At 36.1% G+C, this 26994-nt stretch overlaps 1 protein-coding gene across 1 annotated transcript in view; it reads right to left on the bottom strand.

Moving 5' to 3' along the window:
- Positions 1-26994, bottom strand: part of LOC114357681 (ammonium transporter Rh type B-like) — a 51283-nt gene that overhangs the window by 3741 nt on the left and 20548 nt on the right. The window contains exon 3 of the mRNA XM_028311417.1: positions 9912-10103. Coding sequence (XP_028167218.1) covers positions 9912-10103 — 192 coding nt within the window. The remainder of the gene's footprint in view (positions 1-9911; positions 10104-26994) is intronic.

Genomic DNA, 26994 nt, shown 5'->3' with positions numbered 1-26994 from the left:
CTACTTTCTTGCATCAGTTTATGCTTATAAAGCAATATAATTATCGTAAAAGTTTAAAAAATGGTTAAAAAGAATAACTTTGAACTTACATGAAAGTAAACTTGATTTTAAACCGCGATGATAAGATCTCAAACAATTCCTCGAGTGCTCGCGCGGGGGACATGCGTCACCCAAACACTTTAAATGTTTTCTGCACTCACATTGATGCGTCTAGCAAGATGGCGTTACTACTATCATGTGCGACAATACATGCTCGAGGAATACCTAAGAAGGCAGCACTGTAGCTCGATACCTTGAAAAAATATTTACAAATTTTACACCCTGGGTGACATATGTCACCCGCGCGAGCGCTCTAGTGCTATAGTTCCAAAATACTGGACTGTCCTGTCGATGACATTGACAGTGGGGCGCCACCGTCAATACCGGATTGCTGGTTCAGATTTTTGCCATGTTGGAAACCATATAGTTGAACGATGGTAGCGCCCCCCTGTCATTGAGTTTGGCGGGACAGTTCAGCGTGGGTCATCTATAGTTGTTTCAAACGTCAGTCTACCAGTCTGCTTTTGACCATGGCTGTAGCAACAAATCAGAAACGTCAAGCTTAAATTAATTTGAAAATCTTAACCTCCATGACGCAGTATAGAAACTTTAAACTAATCAATAACTTCCCAAACACCCACAATCATAACAGAATTTAAATTGCCCCATCAATAACTCGACTCTTAGCGTGCCTACCCAGTTACCCACATTATATTAGCAGACACGTTTACCCGCCATAACCTACGCCATATATCTCCATCATATCGGTGACCTCCATCTACGGGACATAGGAACACGGTTCTGGATATTTGTGGTGATCAATTTTACGGATCTGTTGACGCATCGAGCGAACGTATTAAAGCCCAGTCTTCAGGGAGAACTCTGCCATTAACTCTGCCCAGAATAATTTCTGTGTGCAGTTTGAATTCTGTAGCTATAGGTATGTATTTATAAGAGCCATAGTGTCAAGCTATCGCCCGTATTCACAAACATCTCACAGTGCGTGTGGACGCACAGGGTGACACATGAACCAATCACAGAGCTCTATTCAACGCTGTACGTTCGATTTGCTGCTTCACTTAAGCAAGCATTGTTTGTGTATATGGGCGTAAAAGGGACTTTTCTGTTAAGGGTTGCAGGTTGTATTAGGGCTGTATATTAAAAAAAAACTGCAAAATCCATGCATGAAAAAATTACGACTTGAACAAAATAGTGTTAAGCAAAACTAGGTATGTGCTCTACAAATAAAATTATATTTAGTTTTTGGCGATTTCTTAAACTAACTAAATAGTGAAATTGAAACGTTCAATTAATATCGATTCTATTCCCGACTCGAATTGCATTTTTACTAAATAAAGTAACGTTTACAGAGCAATTTTCAACGGTGCTCTATCTTTATCATTAGGTCATAGTCTTCTTCAATTAGGTATGTGGATCCTCTGTGGATCTCCACAGAGTAAAAGATGTCCTTACAAAACATCCAACCTATTAACAGCTTGTATGTTCCTACCAGAATCCAAACCAAAACATGATCTATCAAGAATCCCACCCTTCAAAAATCCATGCCATTTTTACAATCAAGAAGCATCACAAAAAGCAGAGTGATTCCGTTTCCGGGTACAGCGCAAAAACTCCAGCGGACGAAACAAAATGGGTTATGAATAAATTTATGCAAATTTATGTTACAATTGGAGGCCGAATATTATTATGCCGGGTTTATCCTCCGTTGATTTGATAACGAGCCGCTCTCGGGTTTGTATCTCCATGATTTACCGCGTTTTAGTTACGTATATTAGAACTGAGAAAGCAGATAGTGGGACCCAAATTGAACAATAGGTTTTAGTTTTAGAGAACTAGTCAGTTAGGCTGTATAGCTATTTAGCGAATAGCTGAAGGGAATAGTGTTCATTTTAGAATTTACTAATCCTGGTTTAGTAATTGATTATCTCATTATGTCATAGGATGGGATAGAATTACTAATAAAATTTATTGTGTTTGTGCTACTATAATGTGGTTCTTAATAATCCACAAATTTTATTGTCCTAAAACCTAAGTTTCAATATGGATTAACAGAATGTAATAACAAGTAATAAAACAAGCTGGATTATTTATAGTATCCATTTTTATGTATTTCTACATTTTTTTGCTGCAAAGTCGCCCTTATGTGCCGTCGTCCGTACATGCATTAATCCCAACTAATATTATAAATACGAAAGTAACTCTGTCTGNCGGGGCTATTCTCCGGCGGAACGGGCATAATACGGAGCACATTGTATTCAAATTATTATGTTCGTATATGATGGGGGCTACCCTCTGATAATATGAACTTAATAAAATTTTATTATACAGACCGATTAAGTGTTGGTTTATTTGCGTTAAGGACTAGTTAAGTGTGCAAGTGGAGCCTAGCCATGTAGGTGTGCTAGTGAACCCTAGCCATGTAGGTGTGCTAGTGAAGCCGAGCCATGTAGGTGTGCTCGTGAAGCCGAGCCATGTAGGTGTGCTCGTGAAGCCTAGCCATGTAGGTGTGCTCGTGAAGCCGAGCCATGTAGGTGTGCTCGTGAAGCCGAGCCATGTAGGTGTGCTCGTGAAGCCTAGCCATGTAGGTGTGTTAGTAAAGCCTAGCCATGTAGGTGTGCTAGTGAAGCCGAGCCATGTAGGTGTGCTCGTGAAGCCGAGCCATGTAGGTGTGCTCGTGAAGCCGAGCCATGTAGGTGAGCGCGTGAAGCCTAGCCATGTAGGTGAGAGAGGAGGAGGAGAGAGAGGGCGCCACTTAGCGCAATAACAACAAGTTCCGTGTATTTCGTGTGTTTAAAAATAATTACTCCAATAAATAACGGAAAAAAGTTGATAGCGAGAAGCCACTACAACTCCAGAAGTGATCGTAATAAAAATCCAAACAAGATAGTCAAGAATACCTAAAGAAAAACGTAATAAAAATGTTCTGGTAGATGACACACTTTTCGTGGTAATAACTTGCCCAAGCGCTTATTTTGAATACACAAGTGTACAGTGACCGAAAATAGCTGGATATACTGCAACAACAATATCTGGAAAAGGTGGGGCTGAATTTTTTACCTTTTTACTAACCTAAAAAGTAAACAAAAGTTGCCTATCACCATCACGAATTTCAAAAGTACTTCTATTAGGCGCTAGATAGCGCTACAGATCAACAACTCGACATACTAAAGCAACAAGTCCATGCAGTACTACCATTAGGCGCTAGATGGCGTTAGAGGCGTTATATTAATAACGTAACACGATCAAGTTACAAGAACTCCTATTCAGCGCTAGAGGGCGTTAGAGGGGTATACTCGTGTCTCGTACTAATAACGTAATACGACCAAACTAAACTGCCATTCGGCGCTAGAGGGCGTTAGAGGATCCACACAGGAACAAAAATAACAACATAGAGGGCAATATACATAAGAGATGGCGAACTTTTGTGCCGGCTGTCATAGGAAAATCACCACTCGAGAATATCTCACTTGTGCCTTATGTAATAAAACGTATGATCTCGAGTGCGCCAGTGTATCTATCCAGAGGTTCTTTAAATACAATGTCCCCAAATCGGAAAAAAAAATGGAAATGCCCAGCATGTACATGTAAAGAACCCAAAGGAAATAATACCAACACTCCATTGCTCCCACGAGAAAGTGATGAAACTCAATATAACACTTCACAATCAGATATAAATAATGTCACTCTAAGAAGGAAAAACACAAATCCAAATGAAACTCTGGACTCGACTGACTACAGCATTCTCGGTGATACTATGTGTACAAAGAGTACTCCGAAAACAGGAAGTGCTTCCCAGCCAGCTTCTCATTACACAAGCAAAACGAAGCATTGAACAGCGACATACAACAAATTAACACTCAGATAGAAAACTTAAAAAAAAAAAAAAAACACCCTTCAAAGAGAAATACAAGCATTGGGAATGAAAATCACATCACCTGAAAAACAGAATAATTCAGAATATAATAGCAGAAAATTCGTAGTCTACGGTTTTGGCGAACGATCAAATGAACGAGAGTACGACCTACACAACAGAATTATAAAAATGTTCCGAGAAATATACAGGGTGTTAGGTAAATGGGTATATGAGCCGACACTAGCCCATGTTAACATGGTCATATAAATGGTATGGTGAAGTCAGAAAATTGATATCTTCATTTTAATTATTTAAATTTTCATACAAATCGGATTTTATAAAATTTATTTTGTATGAAAATTAAAAAAATTAAAAAGAATGTAAATTTATTAGTCTACGTCTATTAGTTTCGACTTAATTGTTGAACAAAGATACCCCTTCCCAGCCGCTTCCATAGCGCGTCGGAATAGGTTGTGTGATTCTTTCAGGCAGTGCATTTTCGCATGTTAGCAGCGCTATGGAACCGGCTGGGAAGGGGTATCTTTGTTCAACAATTGCGTCGAAACTAATAGACGTAGACTAATTAATTTACATTCGTTTTGTAGAATAGCTCAAACACTAAGAATACAATGCAAATAAAACATACTTTAACGACCTGGTTTTTCTTGTGTTGGACAATAACTGAAAAAGAAGTGAAAAAAATCATGTATTTTTCTAATTAAATCCATTCTTACTCCCATAAAATGTATGAAACTTGTGTCTGTTTTCTACTTCTACTAATACATGATTTTATTGGCTATCGCATGATATAAAATATTTTCTTATTAATGTTAAGCTACCCACGCTTTCACTTGTTTTTGAAGGAAGAGGTGAAAACTAAAAATTAAAAACTTAAATCCTTGTAATTTTGCGATAAATGGGTCAAGAAGACCCAAATTTGAAGTATTTTCGTCGATAAAATTGTCTATAGATTACGCCCTTAAAGTTTGATCACTACATGCCCGGACACACTGTATAGAGAAAACTGAAATAGCAGAAATGTCTATTGAATACATAATAGAAGTATGCATAGAGTTACCCAAAGAAAATATATTATTGATAGTTATTTATTAAAATAGGAGAGAGGAAGAAATATTTTATGAACAATTGAAAAAAATATTAATATACAGGGTGTTTCTTGTAAGGTGTCAAGCCGAAGGCAGGTGATAGGTGAGGACTAGACCTATCGATTTCACCCCCATGTATGTTTTACGATATTTCATAGTTTAGAAGTTATCGTTAATTTTGTGATTTTTTCAAATTGTATGACCTAGTAGGCTTTAAATTTTTTTATCTTTTTTTTGGGTCGACTTTTCTCATATTTCTTTTTTTTGACAGATTCCCTCNCTATTAATAAAATGTGTATCCTTCCCATAGATTATTAAGTAACAAGCCATTTTAAAACTGTTAAATAATTTTTAACCATAGGTTTTTAAGCAAATGTTGACTTGTAGTTATGACATGCGAATTTTATTAAATATTTATGTCAATTTTGAGTCTGTAAACTGTGATAACTAAGTAGTAATATGTATAGGGTGTTACTTAAACTTAAGAATAAAGATTTAATTAAGATATAACTTCAATTGTATCATGCAAGTCATTAATAATGTAACTTCATGACTATTAATGTAACTGCATAGCTATTTTTGTAACCTTTTGCCCGGGAGAATGTCCACATCCGTAGATGTAAACACGGCTTAATTTCATACCGAATGTGTCTAATGTGTCTATGCCTTATTTTTATGGTTAATGTTGGCAACACTAACAATGATATCGCTCTTCCTCATCACGCTCTCACCAACTCGTACTGGTTTTTGTAAATATTGTGTTTTTATAAATAAAAGTCAAGATTAAAGTACAAAATCTTATTATTTGTATGTTCCACGAACATGCTTGATGAAGAATCTGAAAGTGTAAACACTTAAAAGTTTTTCCTCAAGCATAATGTAGGTAGCGTTTGTTATCTTGAAAGGTTCAACCGTATAAATAATTGTTATAAGATCGTATTAATATCAGTCAATACTTTTTGCAAAAAATACATGTCAATGGGGAAAATATATTAATTGATTAAACCCTTTCCAAAGAGAAAATAACTTTTATCAGGGCACGCACTGCGACCACATTAATGGGATTTCCACATAAGTTAATTTTTAACTTGATAACTTAACATTATAATTAATATTGTATAATTATTATTAAAATAGGTACCTACTTATGTATTTTCAGCTTAGAAATATTTATGCTTGCCTGATGATGGGTTGGGTTATGGGTTAAAACTTCTAATATCTCGAAAGGATTATTCTTATAAATAATTGTTATGTCATAGTATTTACAGCCAATACTTTTGATGAAAAAAAAATACATACAGTTCCATAGGTTAATTCCATAGGGAAAACATATTAATTGAATAACAACTTTATAAAGAGAAAATAGCTTTTATCAGAGTATGGAATTTCCATGTAAGATAATTTTTAACTTGATAACATAACATAATTAAATTGTGTAATAACCGTGTATCCGGTTAGAAATTAGGTTGGAGATAACCAGTCGGAGTTTCCTCAATATCTAAATTTTTACTTTGATGAGTACTTACCTACTAGAGCGATTTTTCACGATGTTCGATCTTTTAATCCTTAAAAATAGTAAAATTCTGACCGGAGTAGTCATAGAACTATTTGTATGGTAGTTTACGCACTAAGTCCTATTTCCGTTAACCCATTTCTTCTAGTCAGTTTTCTAGATCCATATTTTGACGGATTCGCATCGGACGTAGTGCGAAACCGCTCTTATACTATGTTATCAGTGCTTACAATAACACTCGTATTACTTGTACTAATTGCACGGTACCTTTACCGTGAATATTTATTTAATCGGGTGAACTAGTTACGTTTGTTGACAAACAGATAAGAATTAGAACACGATGTATGTCATTCGTATATTTCTGGATCATAAAATATCCCCAAATGATATACCTACTTTTCTTTTTCAAATCTTTTAAATCAGAAGTCAGTGCCACAGTTGTTGTTTTCGAAAGCATCAACAACAAATGTATTTCCTTTTAGTTAAATTAACCGCTAAAGCAGGAAAAAATACTGTCGTGGAAAGCCCGCCTCATCACAATAACAATTTACTATAAATATAAAATCATTTTCCTTAGGATGCCAACAATGAGTATAAATAATTATGTAAACAATCAAAGGAGATAAGCCGCCATTAATACATTGCCTACTAAAAGGTCGTTCTGCCGTTAGGTCCGCTACAAAAACAATGTGCAACAAGTGAATTCAGTAACTTATTGACGTGCGTATAAAATAAAGAAATTATCAAATTGTGGTTAGTTTAGTTACCTACGTTCGTTTTAACACTAAATAAAAGTAGTCAAAATAGGTAAAATACAAGATATAACACCATAATTTTTGACATCTTTTTTTACAAAGTTTTAAAGACAAAATTATTAAAGAGAAAATATAATTTGACTCTATTCTATCAATTAACTCTAGAGGGAAATAAATGAACTGTCTTTTAGTTACAGTTATACTTATAGTAACTAGGAATGGAGTCCAAAGCTGAGCTTATTTTAGGGAGGAAACCAATACATACCCTATATTATCAGTGACGTGTCGGTATGCAGGCGGCGCTGTTTATTATAGATAACCGAACACAATTGCCGATAAGGGTTTCGCGTCTTCAAAACATCCTGTTGTACATTGTAATTGTGTTATCAACGTCATCGACACTTTTTGTAGGGTTTCTTTTGTTTCTTTTTGCCCGAAACCACCTACTTTTTATATGTTTTCTGCTCTGAAGTCGACACCTACAAAAATATACTCTTAAAAATTCTTTGAATGCATATTCAACAAATTAGTTATATTTAGTCAAAGTATTCAGTTTCACTTATTACAATTAAATGATCAAACGAACTTACCAAGTGAAGTTCGATCTCAATTATCCTGTTTTCGCCGAAGAGATTTATATTACCGTGTAGTACCCCTGTACGACAAGCCAATCCGCACACAATATTCAGCGTAGTAGTAGTAAAAAACAAAAGAGCGGGCAACCCCACCCCTACCACGCTGTGGGATCGGTGTCCGAGCGGTCTCATTATATTTAGAGAAGAGATGACATTGACGTTTGCCTCTAGGGAAGAAGATATAGAAATCTTCGGGTTGGGAGGGACCTTAAATCTCTTCGGCGAAAACAGGATAATTGAGATCGAACTTCACTTGGTAAGTTCGTTTGATCATTTAATTATCCTGCTTTCTCCTCCGAGATTTATTTTACCGTGTAGATGTTTAGAGCATGGATCAATGTCCATGTTAAATGGTTAAGAGAGTAAATGTCAATGTACTAAATACATAATAAAGCAATATTTTTGTATTATAATCGTATTGCATCACTTATTCATAACAATAACAAGTATCACGGTCTCAACAAGATTTTGTTCATTATAGAGTATTATTATATACATTTATTTGTACTTCTATTAACTGTTAANTTCATACACCAAACACTACTTATATTCCAAATTTGAAGCTTCTAGGTCTGCTAGAAGTGCCTTAGAATTTTGATGATCGGTGAGTCAGTCAGTGAGTCAGTGAGTCAGTGAGTCAGTGAGTGACAAAATTAAGTAACTTTGACCCGTTATAATTCTTAAACTACTGGTTCAAATTGAATGAAATTTTAAATATACCGTGTCTTTACAATGCCTGCATAGCTAATGAAAATTCAGCCTTCACAACGAAGTTACAGGCGGTCGAAAATGGCCTGAATTGCTTCGAGAAAAGGATGGTACGGCCGTGCCGCTTTTTTGCTCGACTTGGTGGGGGCACTGCCGTGCCCCCAGATTTGAATCCTCCCCTAATGATTTCTAGTTTTATTGGTAGCGGCCTGCTTCCAACGCCTTCTGCAACCTTTATAAGTCGTCTTTCCACCTTGTGGGTGCTTGACAATCGTATATTTTCTTAGAAGTGTATAAACCAATAAAACAGTAGGTATTAACCACGATATTACGTGGGATATAAATTAAATACTCCTCAAATTAAATTCATTAACCCTGTAAAGTTAATCCTACTAAAATATGAGGGTAAGCTTTCCAGCTTAGCGGCTGAAAGTTGAGCAATACTATATTTATTCATTTTGCTGTTTCCTACGAATGTATGGCGGTACTAGTTTTATCCTCCACAATTTTAACAGTATTTAAAGCTGTGTGGAAAGTTCAGAAAACTAGTGTTTTAGTTTTTTATTTTAATTACTGTTAACTTTATCATGCGAGTAAATTTTATTTATTCTTATGAATAAATAACATCAAAGTGTCGGCCACTGTTTTTAACTAAAAAGATAAAACACACGTTGCACTAAGCCTAGAATCTATGCTTACGATTGAATCAAGTCTCGATCTTGAGCATCATCTACAATACAGACCACAAAGATGCCACTTAGCAAGTAAAGATTTCTTGATGACCTTGATAATATTATCCTCCATGTGGTAGAAGGATTGGAAAAGCAGTGACCACTGGATGACCAGGGCAGCCAGCAGCCAGTTCAATCCAAGGGCACTGTAGTAGTACTTTAAACTCAAGAACTCTGGCCTTAAAGACGAAAATGGAACTTACCAAGTAAGGCATTCTTAGTGACCCTGATGATATTATCTTCCATATGGTAGAAGGACTGGCACAGCAACGCCTATTGGAAGTACCGGGGCAGCCAGCAGCCAGTACAATCCAAGGGCACTGTAGCAGTACTTTAAACTCAAGAACTCTGGCCTTAAAGACGAAAATGGAACTTACCAAGTAAGGATTTCTTAGTGACCCTGATGATATTATCTTCCATTTGGTAGAAGGATTGGCAAAGCAATGCCCATTGGATGACCAGGGCAGCCAGCAGCCAGTACAATCCAAGAGCGCTGTAGTAGTACTTTAAACTCAAGAACTCTGGCCTTAAAGACGAAAATGGAACTTACCAAGTAAGGATTTCTTAGTGACCCTGATGATATTATCTTCCATATGGTAGAAAGATTGGCACAGCAACGCCCATTGGATGACCAGGGCAGCCAGCAGCCAGTTGAAGCCAAGGGCACTGTAGCAGTACTTTTTGAGGAAGGTCATTAGAAACCCGAAACCGATGAAGATCATCACGTGGGTGTCTTCGAAACCTGGAAAGAAAAATAGGTTTTATTCTGGAACTTCTGTGACATCAGAAAAGATAAGATTCCTTTGCACTTTCCGTAAAAACTGATGTATAGCGATGTTTGTGAATTTTACATTGTTCGATTCTGATCAAATACCTGCCTTGTCTTGCATAAAAAAGAACATCTGGTTAACTTTTTTGAGTAAATGTGTGTGTTCACGATTGCACTTAGAGTAAATATAAATTATTGTATCTTCAAAATAATTTTAGAAATTGCCCATTTTCTTGCTTAAATTCAAATAAAACATTTCCATTTCACACATAAAATACATAAATAAATAAGTGAGAGTAGTTAGCAAATTTAATCCTACTTTTCAAACACAGCAATACCTTTAGATAACGAATATGAAAGGACATCATCCATTTTGGTCCAAAATCAAAAGTGCCGGCCAAAAAATTAAAGTGCTGTATTCTGATAGAATACGTCCGCCTTAGCATTTATTACTATGGCACCAAAGCTGTAGCACCACTGTGCATCGTAGTATTTGAGTTCTAAAAATATATGAAACGACTGACTTTGATCTCAAATACTACGACGCACAGTGGTGCTACAGCTTTGGTGTCATAGTAACAAATGCTAAGGCGGAAGTATTCTGTCAGAATACAGTACTTTTTTTTTATTGGCCGACATTCTTGATTTTGAACAAAAAATGTATGAATCGTCGATGACTTTTAAATCTCAAATACTCGACGCACAGTGGAGCTACGTCTTTGGTGCCATAGTAACAAATGCTAAGGCAGACGTATTCTGTCAGAATACAGCACTTTTTTTTGTTGGCCGACACTTTTGATTTTGGACCAAAAATATATGAAACGTGGATGATGTCCTTTATAAATTTACTAATATTTTACTCAAAATAATTCCCAAACGCTCAACGTTCTTAGAACCCGCCACAAATATGTATATTACAGATATGAGTTGTGAATTTTGTACAGCACTTAAAAAATAAACTTCAATATGAATAATTAATTTATTATGTAAACCGCACTCGAGTTCAGAATTCATTACTGAAAACTTTTTAAGTCGTTAATCTCCAAGATTTTTTCATTAAAAAATACTATTTATTCTTCAAATAATAATAAACAGCCTGTTCACTTTCTGCTGCCTATTTTCACAAATGCTAACAATTTTTAAATATTATGACAAAAATCTACTTTTATAGATATTGAACAATCACGGTATCCGTTATTGTTGACTTTTCAATCAAAAGTAGATGTATTCAAATTACAAGATACACAGCTTGATAACAATGTTATCTGGATGTGTTTATTTAAAAAAAATTACAGTTTCTAAGACGGAATGAAGCAAAGTTCCAGGAACAGTAACTTAGTATTCTTAAAACATTTCTCTAAAATCACGCTTCTTTGACTGTTCTCTACATACATAGTGACATCAATTTAGAAAGAGCTCTTTATTACATAACCCCGAACACACACACATTATGAATATTACAATCCAGCAGGATAATTGAGTGATATTATTCATCATATTGGATTGCCATAATGGCTGTTTTTTCAGGATGTCAAACGAAATGCCGAAAAGGTCATTGTTTTCCCTCCAAACGGCACTCGAGAGTGTAATTCGAACGAAAACATCGTTCTGTTTTCATATAAGTGTTGAGTACGCTATTAGAATTTTCTACGCAGAAATAAATGGTAAATATTTTTATTAAATTTGAGGTCCGAAATGATGGGCTCGGTCTACGAGCTCCGTGAATTATGTATTTACCTGGGATAGATAGGTAAAAATAATAGCGTATGTCAGAACACTTGGGCTTGGCCCAATCGTTTATCGATAATTTTTATCTATAACGTTTGGGCAACACACATCGCGATAGCATTCGGTCGAAGTCCTTGCGACTGTGCATAAAAACACTAAGGTTTACGCGAATACTTGGCTAAGCTCATCGCAATCGCGCGAATCTTTGGATTATCGCGATGTGTGTGGTCTAAGCCTAGGCGCAGACCACCGATTTTTAGTTGGCCGATATTTGTATCGGGCTGTTAATCAGTATGGAGATGTGTGAAAGTGCGCAAATTACACCGATTTGCTATCGACCGATTCTTCATACAAATTAAAATTGGCCACCTAAAATTTAGTTGGCCAATAATAGGGCCCAATTTAGAAACCCTTAACCTAGACGCAGAAACCATTTCTATCGGGCTAATGTGAAAGGCGTTTCTTAACTTGGCAGAGTTACACCGACTTCGAAAGTATCAATCAAGGTTTATAAAATACTTGAGAAATAACGAAACGATTTTTCTACTTTTTAGTGCCCATTTTTAAATTTTCTTTTATATTTGAACATGGCAAAATACACGTATTTTTACGGGAATTCAAAGCGCTGACCTACATAAGAATTATAAAGCACTTTTATAGCTCCCGAAACCATCAACCCGATCCAAGCAGTCACCGCACACGTTCGGAAGGTATTATTTCATTGTTTGCTCGCTTTGGATTCAGTTCGATTGCTTGGAAGCATAGACTTAAATATTTTCTAAGTAGACATCAACTTCGAAAAATATTCTCGTTAACCCTTCATTCGACGGAATTTTTTTTTAGTTAAATTTATAAAACAGTTACTGATTTCGTTTCTTAGCCTGTCTAGGACCCCAGAAAAAATACCCAAAAAAATCTGACTATTTCAGTTTCCTGAAAAACCTATGTCCAGTATACTGGACGTTGCCAAGTTCATAAGAAAGTGACGCTCTCCAACCATGTCCAGTATACTTCCCGTTGTCGAAGAGACAGAAAAAAGAAACAAGTGGTTCCGTAATAAAATATTAATTATCATCATCATAATTTCAGCTTTATGACGTCCACTAATGAACATTGTCCTCCCCCAATGATTATCAGGTTGGCAAGTGGGCTAACAACCGGCCAATCTGATAGTCACTCTGTATCCTGCGCCTTCCTGCTACCTTTATGGGTTCATCTGTCCACCTTGTGAGTGGACCTCCTACGCAGCGGTTGTCGGCACGTTGCCTCCATACTAGAACCTTGCTGTAGCCATCAGCCATCAGTTCTGCGTGATGTGCGCCCTGCCCATTGCCACTTCAGCATGCTAATCCATAAGGCTATATCAGTGATTTTAGTTCTTTTACGGATCTTCTCATTAGATGTCGCACAGAAACACCAAGCACAGCCCTCTCCATGTCATGCTGTGATATAGAGAGGGCTTATTGTGAGAAGTAACCTTTCAGTAGGTACCATTATGTGATTACTGGGAACACACTTGGACCTGTTGCTGATTTCTTCTCCTGCACTTGGACCGCCATCAAGGTGGCGTTTTGTGCAAGCACTTCAGCACCAAGGGTCAATACGGAAGCTCTCTGGAAAGACTACAGCACTGCTCAAGCTTCAATCAAATCGAAAGCCTCCTCATAGTCCACGTACGCCAAGCGTTATGGCAAGTAATACTCTTTGGTCTTCTGTATAACCCTGCCGCAGTGTATGGATGAATTTAAAGTTCCTTATTATAGTTCCTATTAGTTAAGTTGAAAGAAGATAAACAAGTTTATAATATATTAAGAAAAGTAAAATACTGGTTAAACAAAATGATTCTACGACATGACTTTTTATTTAATAAACACTAACCAAGTGTTTACTACTTCTGGTGAGGATGAGTTCAAATTTGAAGGTCACCGTACTGCTGGAAGGACCAGCAAGCAAACACGTACAAATTGCGTACTGCGGGCAGGACTTGCGATAATCTTCTGGCAGGACGTTTAGAACAAAAGACCAGTCCTTCCAGAAGAGCTTCCAGCAGGACAAAGCACCGGGCGATCTATCATTAATGTTATTATAGGATGCACCCGACTTTAGAATATGCTAAGAAAATAGAGTAAGGTAGGTACAATGATGTAATTGAGCATTGTAAAAATATTTATTTGTCAGTCATTTGGTGTAGTGGTTTCGAAACGGACTACTATGCCGAGAGGTCCCGGGTTCGATCCCCGGCCTGGCAGAAATTGAATTGATACATTTTAATTTCTGTGATGGGTCTAGGTGTTACTATGTATAATTTGTACTTATGNTTTATTTTCTTTGGTTAGTGCTGTTGACCATGGCTACATGTTATCATCAAGTGAAAACTATTGTAAATTTCTCAAAAATGGATCAGTTATGGCTCAAGCTAAACGTGTAGGAAGTTTGTATTTAATGGAATTTAAGATTGAAAGTAACTCTGATCAAAATGACTGTAATGCTTTATTAAGTTTGTCCACATGGCACGAAAGACTAGCCCATCAAAATTTTAAACATGTCAAGGAAATATTAAATAAAAATAGTGTCAAATATGAAGGGCAGATTGATCAATGTCGGTCTTGTATACAGGGCAAGCAACATAGGTTGCCTTTCTTTAGCAGTGAGAGCCGTGCTGAGCGACCAGGAGACTTGGTGCATGCAGACTTATGTGGCCCGATGGAGACAAGATCTTTAGGTGGGTCTTCATATTTTTTATTATTAAAGGATGACTACAGTAACTACAGGTTTGTGTATTTTCTTAAAAGTAAGTATGAGACGAAAGAGAGAATATGTGAGTTTCTTGAGCAATTTGAAAATGAGTTTGAATGCAAGGTGAAAAAGTTTAGATCGGATGGTGGTGGGGAATTTAAAAACAGGGAGTTGGAAGGGGTGTTTAAAAGGAAAGGAATTTTGCATGAATGTACTGTGGCGTATACTCCAGAACAAAACGGTAGAATAGAAAGAGAGATGCGAACAATTGTAGAATCAGCTAGAACTATGATCATAAATGCGGATGTAAGCAAGGAGTTGTGGGCTGAGGCTGTGAGTAATGCTGTGTACACAATAAATAGGACAGGTTGCAGTAGCCAGAAAGGTAAAACACCATATGAACTAATTTATAAACGAAGTTTTGACATCAATACATTAAGATCTTTTGGAACTGAAGTATACACTCACATCCCCAAACAAAGAAGGCTAAAGTGGGATTCAAAAGCAAAAATGGGTAGGTTTGTCGGCTATGGAATAAATACAAAAGGTTATAGGATTTGGTTTGAAAATAAGAGAGATGTTGAAACTCATAGAGATGTTGTTTTTGTGCTAGGAATGAAAAGAAATGAAGATATGGAAGATAACAGGATCAGTCAGAGGGAGGGTGACATAGAAGAGGTGTGCCATAGCGATGATGAGGAGACAATGGGAGAAGAGAGTGAGAATATAGAGAATCATGAGGAAATGGAAGAGAAGGAATATGGAAATTTACCGGAAGAAATAACAAATGTTGATGAAGAACAAGAGAGAGAAAGAAGATCTGAAGTGGGTGCTGGTCAAAGGAGATATGCGGACAAGGACGAGGAATATGAATCAGAAGAATGGCATAGCCCAGATGAAGCAAGGTTGGAGGAAAGGAAAACAAGGAGTGGCAGAATAGTAAAAACCCCTCAAAGGTTGAAAGATTATGAGGTGGGATTGACGGCACAAGGCGAAGAAGACTTAACGTATGAAGAGGCAATAACTGGGAAGGATAGTAAGGAATGGTTGGAGGCGATAAATAGGGAGCTGCAAGCACTGAAAAGTAATAATACATGGATAGAAACGGATTTACCTAAAGGTCAGAAGACAATAGACAGCAAGTGGGTTTTTAAGGTGAAGAGAACTGAAGGTATCTATAAGGCAAGATTGGTCGCTAGGGGTTTTAAGCAAGACAGTAAGTTTGATCATTCTGAAATATATGCTCCAGTAGCCAAGCTACCAACTTTACGTATCTTGCTGGCTGTAACATGCAAGTATGGTTTAGATATACAGCAGATGGATGTGAAAAGCGCTTTCTTGTATGGAAATATAGAGGAAGAAGTATATTTGGAAAAACCAAAAGGTATGGAACAGGATGGAAAAGTATTAAAACTTCAAAAATCATTGTATGGACTGAAAAAGTCACCGAGATATTGGAATGAAAGGTTCAATAAATTAATGATACAGGAAGGGTTTCATCGTAGTAACTGTGACTATTGTTTATATTACATGCCAGGAAAAAGATTTTATGTACTATTATACGTAGACGATATACTTTTGATTTCAGAAAATAGTAAACAAATTGAAAAGCTAAAAGAAACACTTAAGGAAAACTTTGATATGAAGGACATGGAAGGAATTTCTAAGTATCTAGGAATCAACATTAAAAGGAATGAAAAGTCAATAGTAATTGATCAGATAGATTATTTGAAAGAAATTTTGAAGGAATACAAGATGGAAGAATGCAAGCCGGTTAGTACACCTATGGATCCTGGAATGAAAATTGAGAAACAAGATTATCAGAATGAAGAATTGACAAGAAAGTGTAGAAAGTTAGTTGGAAGTCTTATGTATGCTATGTTAGGTACTCGACCAGACTTGTGTTATGCTTTGGGTTATTTGAGTCGTTACCAAGGTTGTGCAAATGAGGATGTATGGAAGGGTTTAAAAAGGATTTTAAGATATATAAAAGGAACTTTACATATGAAATTGGTTTACAGTATGAACGGTGATGAATGTTTGGTTGGATACACAGATGCAGACTGGGCAGGAGATCAGGTTGACCGGAAGTCTACATCGGGCTACATAATGCAGTTGTATGGGTGCACGGTCTCATGGTCGTCCAGTAAACAACAGTGTGTATCATTATCTTCAACAGAAGCTGAGTATGTTGCTTTAGCTAACGGGATATCTGAGGGTTGTTGGATTATAAACTTGCTGACAGAAATTAATTTAAAGTGTAATCAAATTGTTATGTTTGAGGACAACCAATCTGCCATTCATATTGCAAAAAACCCTGAACAACATAAAAGATTGAAGCACATAGATTTGAAATATCATTATATTAGAGATAGAGTTGAAAAACAAATTGTTATTCTAAAATATATACAAAGTGAAAAACAAATTGCTGACATGTGTACTAAGCCTTTGGCTAAATCTAAATTTGAAAACTGTAGAAACAAGGTAGGATTTTGTAAAATGTAGTTTTACAAACTAGGCCCTGAGTTGCATCATAATTTATTTGGAATTTGATACTTTAGTTATGGTTAGAGAGGTATGGTGCAGCCCGGGATGAGTTTTTTTTTTTTGTAAGTGTATTAACATTTAAGTTAGTTTGAAACTTTAATTGTTTGTTGGAGATGTGTCATTGAGGAAGGGTGTTGTGGTGAGAACAATGCCACATCACTAATGTCGTGTCACCTCACTAGCGGATACGGAAGTGAACCTCTCTGCTGTCATGGAGGCGGGCCGGTGTGGTTGTGTATTAATGTAGAAAACGCTAAATACAGTTTAATGCTGAAGAATTACTTCTTTCCTTGAACTCCCATATTCCACAATTTATCGCACGTCGTCGAATTAAGGGTTAAAATTAAGATTTATTAGGTGTTTGCTTTTCATAATGTTCAAGAACAATCTTAGTAAAAACTAAGCGTTTAGACCCTTTAAGTTATTACGCAAAATAATTTAATCTAGTGTTTATCAAGATAATTCGTTACCTAGTGTAGAAATCTCAGTTACTTTATGAACTGAAGCGTATGTCGGTACAACCTTAGCATTAAACGGGTCTTTAAGGAAAACTATGTACAATAATTCGTTAAGGTTTTGTATTAATTATTTAAAATTTTTGCATAATTAGAAGTCATAACAGGTTCACATACCTACTGCAAAAAAGATAAAATGAACTATAAAATAGGAATTCTAAATTCCACCTACGTCTATGGCAGAAAGCAGTGCGATTCCAATACTTCCAATATTTCTCGAACTGCTGTAAAATCAATGTTCTCCGTTCCATTATCGTTATATTTCGTTTGTGGATATTTATTTTGTCTTTAACCGCTTTGTGATAGTCATCTGGTTTATGGGATAGTTTAGTTAGTTTTGCTGTAAAATAGCTCTTATTGCTAGCCACATATTAAGACACTACAGTTTATCTTTATGTGCTGTCATCCGTACAAAGCCAGCGGTTGCGGGTTTGAACCCTGGGCTTTAATTTAAGCCGACGGTTTTATAAGACTTAGTTCTACGATTATCCTGACTGATGTATGAAAACAAAGCTCATAACTACTGAGACTAAAAGCCGAGGTATACACAATATTATAAGACAAAATTTATTAGTAGAGAATCTTATGGCACTAATTATTAAACTATAATGGTCATGCGGGAATCGAGGGCAATGAAAATGCCGACGAACTAGCCAGAGCGGGAGCGGAGGGAACACAATATGGTCCAGAACCCTTTTGTGGTGTTCCCAAAAGTCTCGCTCGAATGACCCTGGAGAACATCTATTTAAACAAATCCTTTATGGCATGGTCAGACACGCCAGGATTAACTCATTCCAAAGCTCTCATAAAAGCCTATGATCGAAAAAGCTCTAAGCAGATCATAGGACTGAGTAGGACCAAAATGCGCATCTTAGTTCGAGCCCTCACTGGACACTGCAGCTTAAACAAGCACTTGTCCACTATGGGACTGTCCGAAACAAGAACGTGCAGGATGTGCCAAGAGGCAGATGAAACGCCACTACACATGCTCACGGACTGCGGACCTCTGATGCGCAAGCGGAGCTTACACCTGGGCAAACACATCCTAAGCCCACAAGATGTAAAACATATCGCCCCCCAAAAGATACTGCACTTCCTAATGGATGCAGGACTCGGAGGCGAACTGTAAGGAAAACAGCGGCGATCACAATAGATCGATAACGGTCGCAGTGATACTAGGACTTTATTGAACTAGAATAGCCGCTCAACACAAATAAAAATAAAAAAAAAAAAATATGGCACTAACACCCGTATTCACAAACGATGCTTGCTTAAGTGAAGCAGCAAATCGAACGCACAGCGTTGAATAGAGCTCTGTGATTGGTTCGTGTGTCACCCTGTGCGTCTACGCGCACTGTAAGACTTCATAGTAATGTTTGTGAATACGGGCGTCAGTTCACTTTATTATTTTTGTTGTGCAAGCTAAGGAAATACTTTTTTTCATTATTTATTTCAATGTATGGTCTTTTCAAGGCACAAACAGGCGAATTGATGTCTTATGACATTTTCTAGCAATTTCCTTTACTTTACATTTAAGATAAACTTCTCTCAGTTATATTGATAACACTCAATACAAAAATTAAAAGGATTTTATACTTCCTTCTCTGAAGAGCTCAAAGGTAAAATATTTTAGCCATACACGTACTCAGAGTATGTGAGTGAAACGAACCTAATCGACAAATGTGTACCTAAGTATTTTCCTGGGTAATCTTTTTCCTATGTTCCCTGAGTGATTGATTCTCGACTTTTTCCCGCCCAGATGCGGAAAATTTGTCAAGCGTCACAAGTCAAGTGACTTGTCCGTATATGGTTTTGACGCTATATTATTTAACAACACTCTTATGCTGGGTTGCACCATCTTACTTTAACTTTGACCTGTACGTCAAAAATCTGTCAAACTCTATACAAAAAACACCGGTTATTGTTATAGTTAGGTACCGTCAAAGTTAGCTGTTGTAACCCAGCCTTACTGTGCCGTAGGGATTATAAAACTTTTCTAGTTAAGTAAAGCAAGTAATTTGGACAACTGTTAATATAAATAAGAACATTTACAATATAATACAGTGTTCAGTAGTCGCTAAGATTTTGCTTTTTTATTTTTTATCCCGCTAACCCCTCCTGATAAGCTAAATAATATGCTTGTGTTTGCAATAGTCGAGCGGCGCTGGGAATTGCATTCATCCATACTTATCTCAAATTATTTATACACACAGACTAACACAAAAACATACAATTATAACAACGAGTTTATTACATTACAACATTTTACTTAGGCATCTGTATTAAGATTAGAAACTTCACACAAACGATTAAAAATACTACCACTATACGCTTCTTAATTTTTTTACAAAAACTGGCGCTTAAGAATGCCAGAAAAATTAATTATCTCTTCCAGAATACTCAAAATTAATTAGCAACGCCGTTCAATACTCTCAGAAAAATGTCTAGCAAGTTTGGAAGTAATTAAGAAGTACAGTATTAGTTCGCGTTTGACTTTCTATTAGTTAAGACCGTGGATTTACTGATACACGCGCGTATTAAATTGTTTAGGCGAATTTGAACTCAAAGAACTCTACAAGTTAAAGTCAAAGTTCGTATTGTACAAATAAAAAAACCGGCCAAGTGCGAATCGGACTCGCGCACCGAGGGTTCCGGACCATTGATTTATGAAATTAAAATTATTATTTTTTATTTAAGTTATTAGTATGAAAGATTACGCGGTAATAAGCGGTTTACGATTTACGAGGTATTAAAAAAAACTTACTAGATCTCGTTCAAAACAATTTTCGTTTGTAGTTTTTATAGTAATAGTACATCATACGTTTTTTTAAGATTTTTCATTTTCTTATTTTAGAAAGAGGGGAGGGGGCAACTTTTTTCCACTTTGGAAGCGTCTGTCACGCAAACTATTCGGTTTAGAAAAAAAGTATTTTAGAAACCTCGATATCATTTTTGAAGACCTATCCATAGATACACCAAACGTATGTGTTTGACGAAAAAAAAAATTTGAGTTTCAGTTCTAAGTATGGGGAGCCCCCAAAATTTATTATTGTTTTTTTTTTATTTTTGCATCAAAATCTTAATGCGGTTCACAGAATACTTACCAAGTTTCAACAGTATAGCTCTTATAGTTTCGGAAAAAAATGGCTGTGACATACGGACGGACAGACGGACGGACGGACAGACAGAGAGACATGACGAATCTATAAGGGTTCCGTTTTTTGCCATTTGGCTACGGAACCCTAAAAAAGTCTCCTTCTCTCTCTCCCCTTGCTAGAGATTTCTTCATTAGAGATCACTTGCATTTACATTTGAATTTGGATATTCTTATCGTTAGATAATTCCTGGCAACTAGTGGTGACTGAGTTTGTTCCAGCGTTTCTTCTCAGCACTTGCCATAGGTTTGTCTCAAAGCGCTGGTAGGGCCCAAAAGATAAGGACACATGTAAAGTGCCCCATAACTACCTTTTCTTTTTTACCGCTCGTACTGCGTACGACCGCTCGCTAGCGCCCAAAGACGTGACTGAAAACATACATACTTAACTTCCGAACTTTAACACATTGTCCATTTCATTCTGCATTCTTTTTTTGGTTCAATGTACATTTTTTCAAGACAGATGTTATATTTTATTGTATTTCAATAATGTCACTGTATTTACTAAGCATCGATTCACATGATTAATCAACTGATGAAATTTGATTCCAAACGCCCACTCATATTAGATATCTAGAAAATATCTACAAAAGAAGGCATTAGTATTATTTTCATATGTACTGAGCCCAATCATGCGTAAACCCATCATTTCTAATATGCCGACTCCTTATCCGACATCTTTTCTTATTAAGATTATACTAATGCACGGAGTTGTGGTTAATCCGACTGTACTGATCAGAAATATCTGTAATCCGATCATTATTTCGTTCATTTAATAATGTGGATTGATGAAATTACTTTGTGTGATCAAAAAAGATATGTCCTGTAATAATGGCGATTGTTCTGGGTAAGCCTGGTAAAGAGCAATGAGAACAGCCACAACAAATCAATCAAATGGAATATGCGAAATTATCAGCTGCATGCAGGCCGTGAGCTTTGATGTATATTTTGTATTTTATGCAGTTTTGAACGTGATTGTCTGAAGAAAGTTTGTACCAATAATTGTAATAACCGACTTTATTAAAATCAGGTTATCAATTGGACTCGTACCTACCATTTTATAAGATTTAGTAAGTTAAATTGAATGAAAAAATGAAATTGAAAATATTTATTGCCAGATCAAGTAGTATAAATTAAAAAAACAGACCTCCACACTAGGCATTGCCTGTCCGTGGAGAAAGGAATCACGATTTACAAGTAGTATTAGTACGGCTAAGCAGAATAGAAAGAAATACAATATAAGGATACAATAAATCAAAAGATAGGAATGGGCATTAGGAATGAGTGTTGAGTGTGTGCATATAATGTGTTTGTGTGTAAAAGTGTGTAGATGTGTTGTGTGTGAGGTAAATTAGTTCTGCAAATAATTTTTCTTTAACAGGACTCTTGTTTGGGACTTGAATTTTATAACACCTTGGTATAACAACAAGGTGCAATAATTTAATAAGAGTAGTACTAGCTCCTAACTAATTTTATACCTATTCCTCTTAATCCTATGATGATGATGCCTGATGTCATGCCCTGAGTGCCCAAGCAACTGCACTCAGGAGGATTTGATGAGTGCTACTGACAACGCCACTCTTGTGGCGGAGTTTTGGGCTGACACTGTGTAGGTTTGTTGTCGACACGAAAAGAAGAAGAATCCTATGATGCCATGGTTTTGGCATGGTATTTTAGTAATGGCATGGCTGTTAAGCTTGGGCAGTGGCTTGAGCCTCTATAACAATGAAGCTCAATATGTCTGGCTTCCCCAGTGCATGGGTATTTATTCCTAAGGTACCTACATGTCTTTGTTTCGGTTATTATCTCTGCGCTTTGATCCCTTTTGTTGTGAAATCAAACGTTTTTAGTGCATATTGGATTGACTTCGGTCCGATAAGCATTTTTAACTGATTCTGTTTGTTGATTGAGTCGTATCAGGAAATACGATGAATACAATTAATATTGAGTGCTTAGGATTAACTGTTTATGATTTTATTTAGAGCTGTATCCTTTGATTTTCAATTGCGCTGAATCTTTCGTAAAGAAGTGAAAGATTTCCTACTATCAATATTTCTACATTTGAACTACCTAATTACAATAGAATTTTAACATTTGAACTACCGACCTTCGGCAGATCTGGAATTGACAGTCCAACACCTACACTATTGGACTATTATCGATTAAAAACTCACATTAAATGACATAAGAATCCGATCCAAATTCAAGTCAACCATACTTGGTGAAACTATTAACGTTATGTACGGTGAAACTATCTAATGATATGAATTAACGCCGATCCAGGTAACTAACAAATTTAGCAATTAATACGACTTCGCCTGACCCATTTAACCATCCACCAGGACCGTGTTATGCTGGAACGAAATGGAATATTTTAGTTCTAAGTTGGCATTTCTGTATGAGTAAATACGTAACTTCGTTCGTTCGTTCGTTTCAGCCAAATGACGTCCACTGCTGGACAAAAAGGACAAAAAGGTAAATACGTAACTTACTAATACTAATTTCTGCTTATGGCAAGGCATTGGCAAAGCGCAACGTAGGACGTCCACCCACAAGATGGACCGACGACCTCATAAAGGTTGGTGATTATAATTCTTTCAATTTACTTGAACGAATAAATATGGCATGAGAAAATTTGTGGAATTCCCTGCACAAACTTTCATTCTATATTTCAAGAGAAGATAATAATGAATTACAAAAATCTTATTGTAGGTACTTATTTAAGATCCTCAAAGAGTTGTTAGTACCTGTAGATCAAGAATCTCAGAAAGTTGTTAATACCGGTAGATCAAGCTATGTAATTTAACTCTATACCAAAATTGCCCAAAATTAGTTCAGTTGGCTTGTAACATAAAAACTCATCAAGGAAAACAAACAGAATTACTGTCGCAGTTATTTGTATAGGTTATTTGGTAAACTAGTTCACGGTCCAATGCTTTTTCAATACCAAGAAAATTCGCGAAGTAGTGACTAGCAAATGAGAGTGCAGCCATAAAGAGGGCTCAACCGAGTTCCATTTTACGGCAAAGGGTCGCGAAACTTGGCCCCTTTTTATATGAAAAGTTTTTAAGGCGATTTTATTGTGATAGTGGCAAAGTACAGTCGCTACCGAGCAGTAGAGTCACTCTACTATAAAATGACAGGAAGACTTTGAACCTTACACCACAGGCTTAAAGTGTACAATTCATTGGGCTTATTTGCCAGTTGTGCTCAAGTTTACATAAGCGTAAGTTTAGAATACTGGAGTTTAACATTCCCAGAAAGATGTTTTCTAATGGTGCGACGTTATGTAAATGTCATTTTCATTGTTTTTAGTGTTTTACTCCCAAATAAAACCGACTTATATCAATCTGTCTAATGTCTTGGTGATCCAGTGCTAAGACAACTGTACCTACTGTCAAAGACCATCAGATTATAGCACACCTGACATTTATGACATAACAGCCCATAATATCTTGACGTGCTTTCATCCGTTACCAATAGCAAAGCCACTTTTACTGGGAAAATATTATATAAAAGAATTTTATTAATATAAAAGAGTACTTGCGGCCTACACGGAATTTTATTCTTAGCCTGTAAAGATTTGGTTATTCACAAACTTCCTCCTAAAACTTCTAAATTAATCCCGAACTTACAATCATTCGGCACCATAAATAATATTTCATTAACCAATTATTGCAAATACTTAATAAAGAAGACTCAAATATAAATTCCTATAGCAATCGACATAGAAGGGTTTCAGCCACGAATTAGATTAATATAATAAAATTCTGAAAAGCTTGTTTATTTCAACTACATATTTAGAGTTAGTCACTTCATTCTTAGATGTAAGTCTTCCAAAAAGTGGCACCTTTTCCCCTCTGTATTATATGGTATAATTGAAGTCGTCGGTCCATCGAGCTGGAAAGTTTCCTAGGAGACATTTCACTCTAAGCCTGATTTCCTCCAACTATAATTCCTGCATTCTTGGACTATAATTATCTGTCACCATAAAATTGTGAATTCTGTTAGATTATAATCTGACGTAGTTAGATTAGAAACTAAACATAATCCTGTGTTTGTTATTATAAATAGACGGTGTTAACAATTTCACTTTGACATTTATCCATAACTTTATTCCTCTGCCGAATGCTCTCACCCATTTAAATAAATAGAAGACAGAAAAACTTAATCGACACAGACAAAATTTGATAACATTACTGCTTAAACTTCAAAAAATCCATACACAACGCTGAACATTAATTTAGGTTAGTAATAATTCGAGTTTCCGTACCGCAACGTTATTACAACGTCCAACAAGAAAGTTGGTCTAATCCGGGCCGTGAATCGGGAGCTAGTTAAATAACTCCCGAGCCTTTTGTGATAAAAGGCACTGAAAGGTTTCCCACGAGACGCGTGTATTACCATACTGAGCAGTCAAACCAAGGTTTAGATTAGCTTGGAAATTACGTTACAGAAATAAAACGGAGGCAGAAGGTCTGCTAAGTTTTTTAAAAGTCCGGTTACCCTGCCAGCTTAGCCACAGAATAATTATAAGTACTACGTACAGAAGGTTTTCTTCGCGAACTTGTTGGTTTACCACAGAAAGTAGGTATGATAACAAATCAAAAACATTTTAAAATTTTAATTATAGAAGTCATCTATTTATTTTGACGACTCTACATATTCGAAAATTTAAGCGCGTGGTTACTATTATACTTTAGCTTTAGTAATACTTTAATTGCGCTTTAAAAAAATAGAACGAACCCACTGTTTAACCCATGGTCACATTGTCTTTGGAATAAACTTATTTCAGGTGAAAGGTCAGGCTAGTTTGTCTTGTTTATTAGACCGTTTAGGTGATAGTTTGGACGTCATTATTAACGTACCTAAGCAAAAGGCTTGACTGAAACTTTCTGTGAATTTAATCATTTTGATATTTAAATACTATGGGAACTATTGGCATATGACAAACCTACTTCAATATTAATAATAATAGTAGTAAATTAACTGATTTGAAATAAATTTTGACGTATTGGTTGGTCTCGTATTTATTTTATCTCCAAAATATTTTATCCAGTTATTTTACTTCAACACAATGATCGCAAATACACTGTGGAATCAGAAATATTAACTTAACATAAATACGCAAAATATTATATTTCTAATAAGCTCCAACGAATACTTTTCATGTGAATTGACTCTCAATAATTAAATTATTTAAAGAAAAGTATTTTTGGCTTTCTTTTTAAATATAATTATGACCTTGCGTGGCTTCTAAATAATTCTTGTATTTGAGGTGGAAATACTCTTTCATTTTCATTCACTCTGAGATGTCTGACATCGCTCAACTGTATTTTTATATGCTCTTACGGAGAATCGTAACTTGAAAGGTTTCAATTCTCTAACAACTCGTCAAAACTAAAACCTGTAGTGCACAAACAAATTATTGAAAAATACAATAAACAAATTAAATTCGGGCGCTATACAGTGTAGTTCAGTTGTTTTTGTTTTCCATTTTTTATCTGATGATTGATAGATTTGTTTACAGAGCAACTTCGGTTATTGTTTAAAAATCTAACAGTGGGTGTAAAATGGCGATAATGTATTTTCATAATAATATCTGGTTCATAATAATGCCAGAAAAAAACATCATTCAGATCAATCAGTCTCCATTTTTTAGTCACTTAATTACTGTAGGAGGACAAACCTCTCTTATTTACTAGAGACAAAAAGGATGGCTTGGCATACATTCTCCACGCTGGGCAAACTAGTTCGTTCGTTCGTTTCAGCCAAATGTAGTCCACTGCTGGACAAAGGCCTCCTCCAAGGTTTTCCACAATGAACGGTCCTGCGCTGCCCGCATCCAGGCTCTTCCCGCGACAAGTCAACGCGAAGGCAAACGAGTTAAAGAGGCCTAATAGATATTGTATGTTTCATAAAGATGTAAGTATTCCGGGAATTCCAAAACTTTTATGCCTCTTCTCATAATCATACATTCGTGCCTATTTTAATTAAGATAAGTCCTGCATCCTCCTTAACTTCTCGCTCAGTTATTAACAGTTACTGCATGTAGTATTTCTCTGCATTCCTCACACTCCACTCTCAACGCTCTTCAATGAGTGTCAATTAAAACAACACAGCTTAATAATAACGATTAAGAAATTATGTCACTCATATTGTGCTTGTGGTTGTGGCAATTTAT

This window comes from Ostrinia furnacalis, unplaced genomic scaffold (assembly GCF_004193835.3).
Source record: "Ostrinia furnacalis isolate ACB-3 unplaced genomic scaffold, ASM419383v2 OfSCF3323, whole genome shotgun sequence".
Classification (NCBI taxonomy): Eukaryota; Metazoa; Arthropoda; class Insecta; order Lepidoptera; family Crambidae; genus Ostrinia; species Ostrinia furnacalis.
The sequence above is the reverse complement of the archived record's forward strand: the minus strand, read 5'-3'. Positions and strand labels throughout refer to the sequence as shown.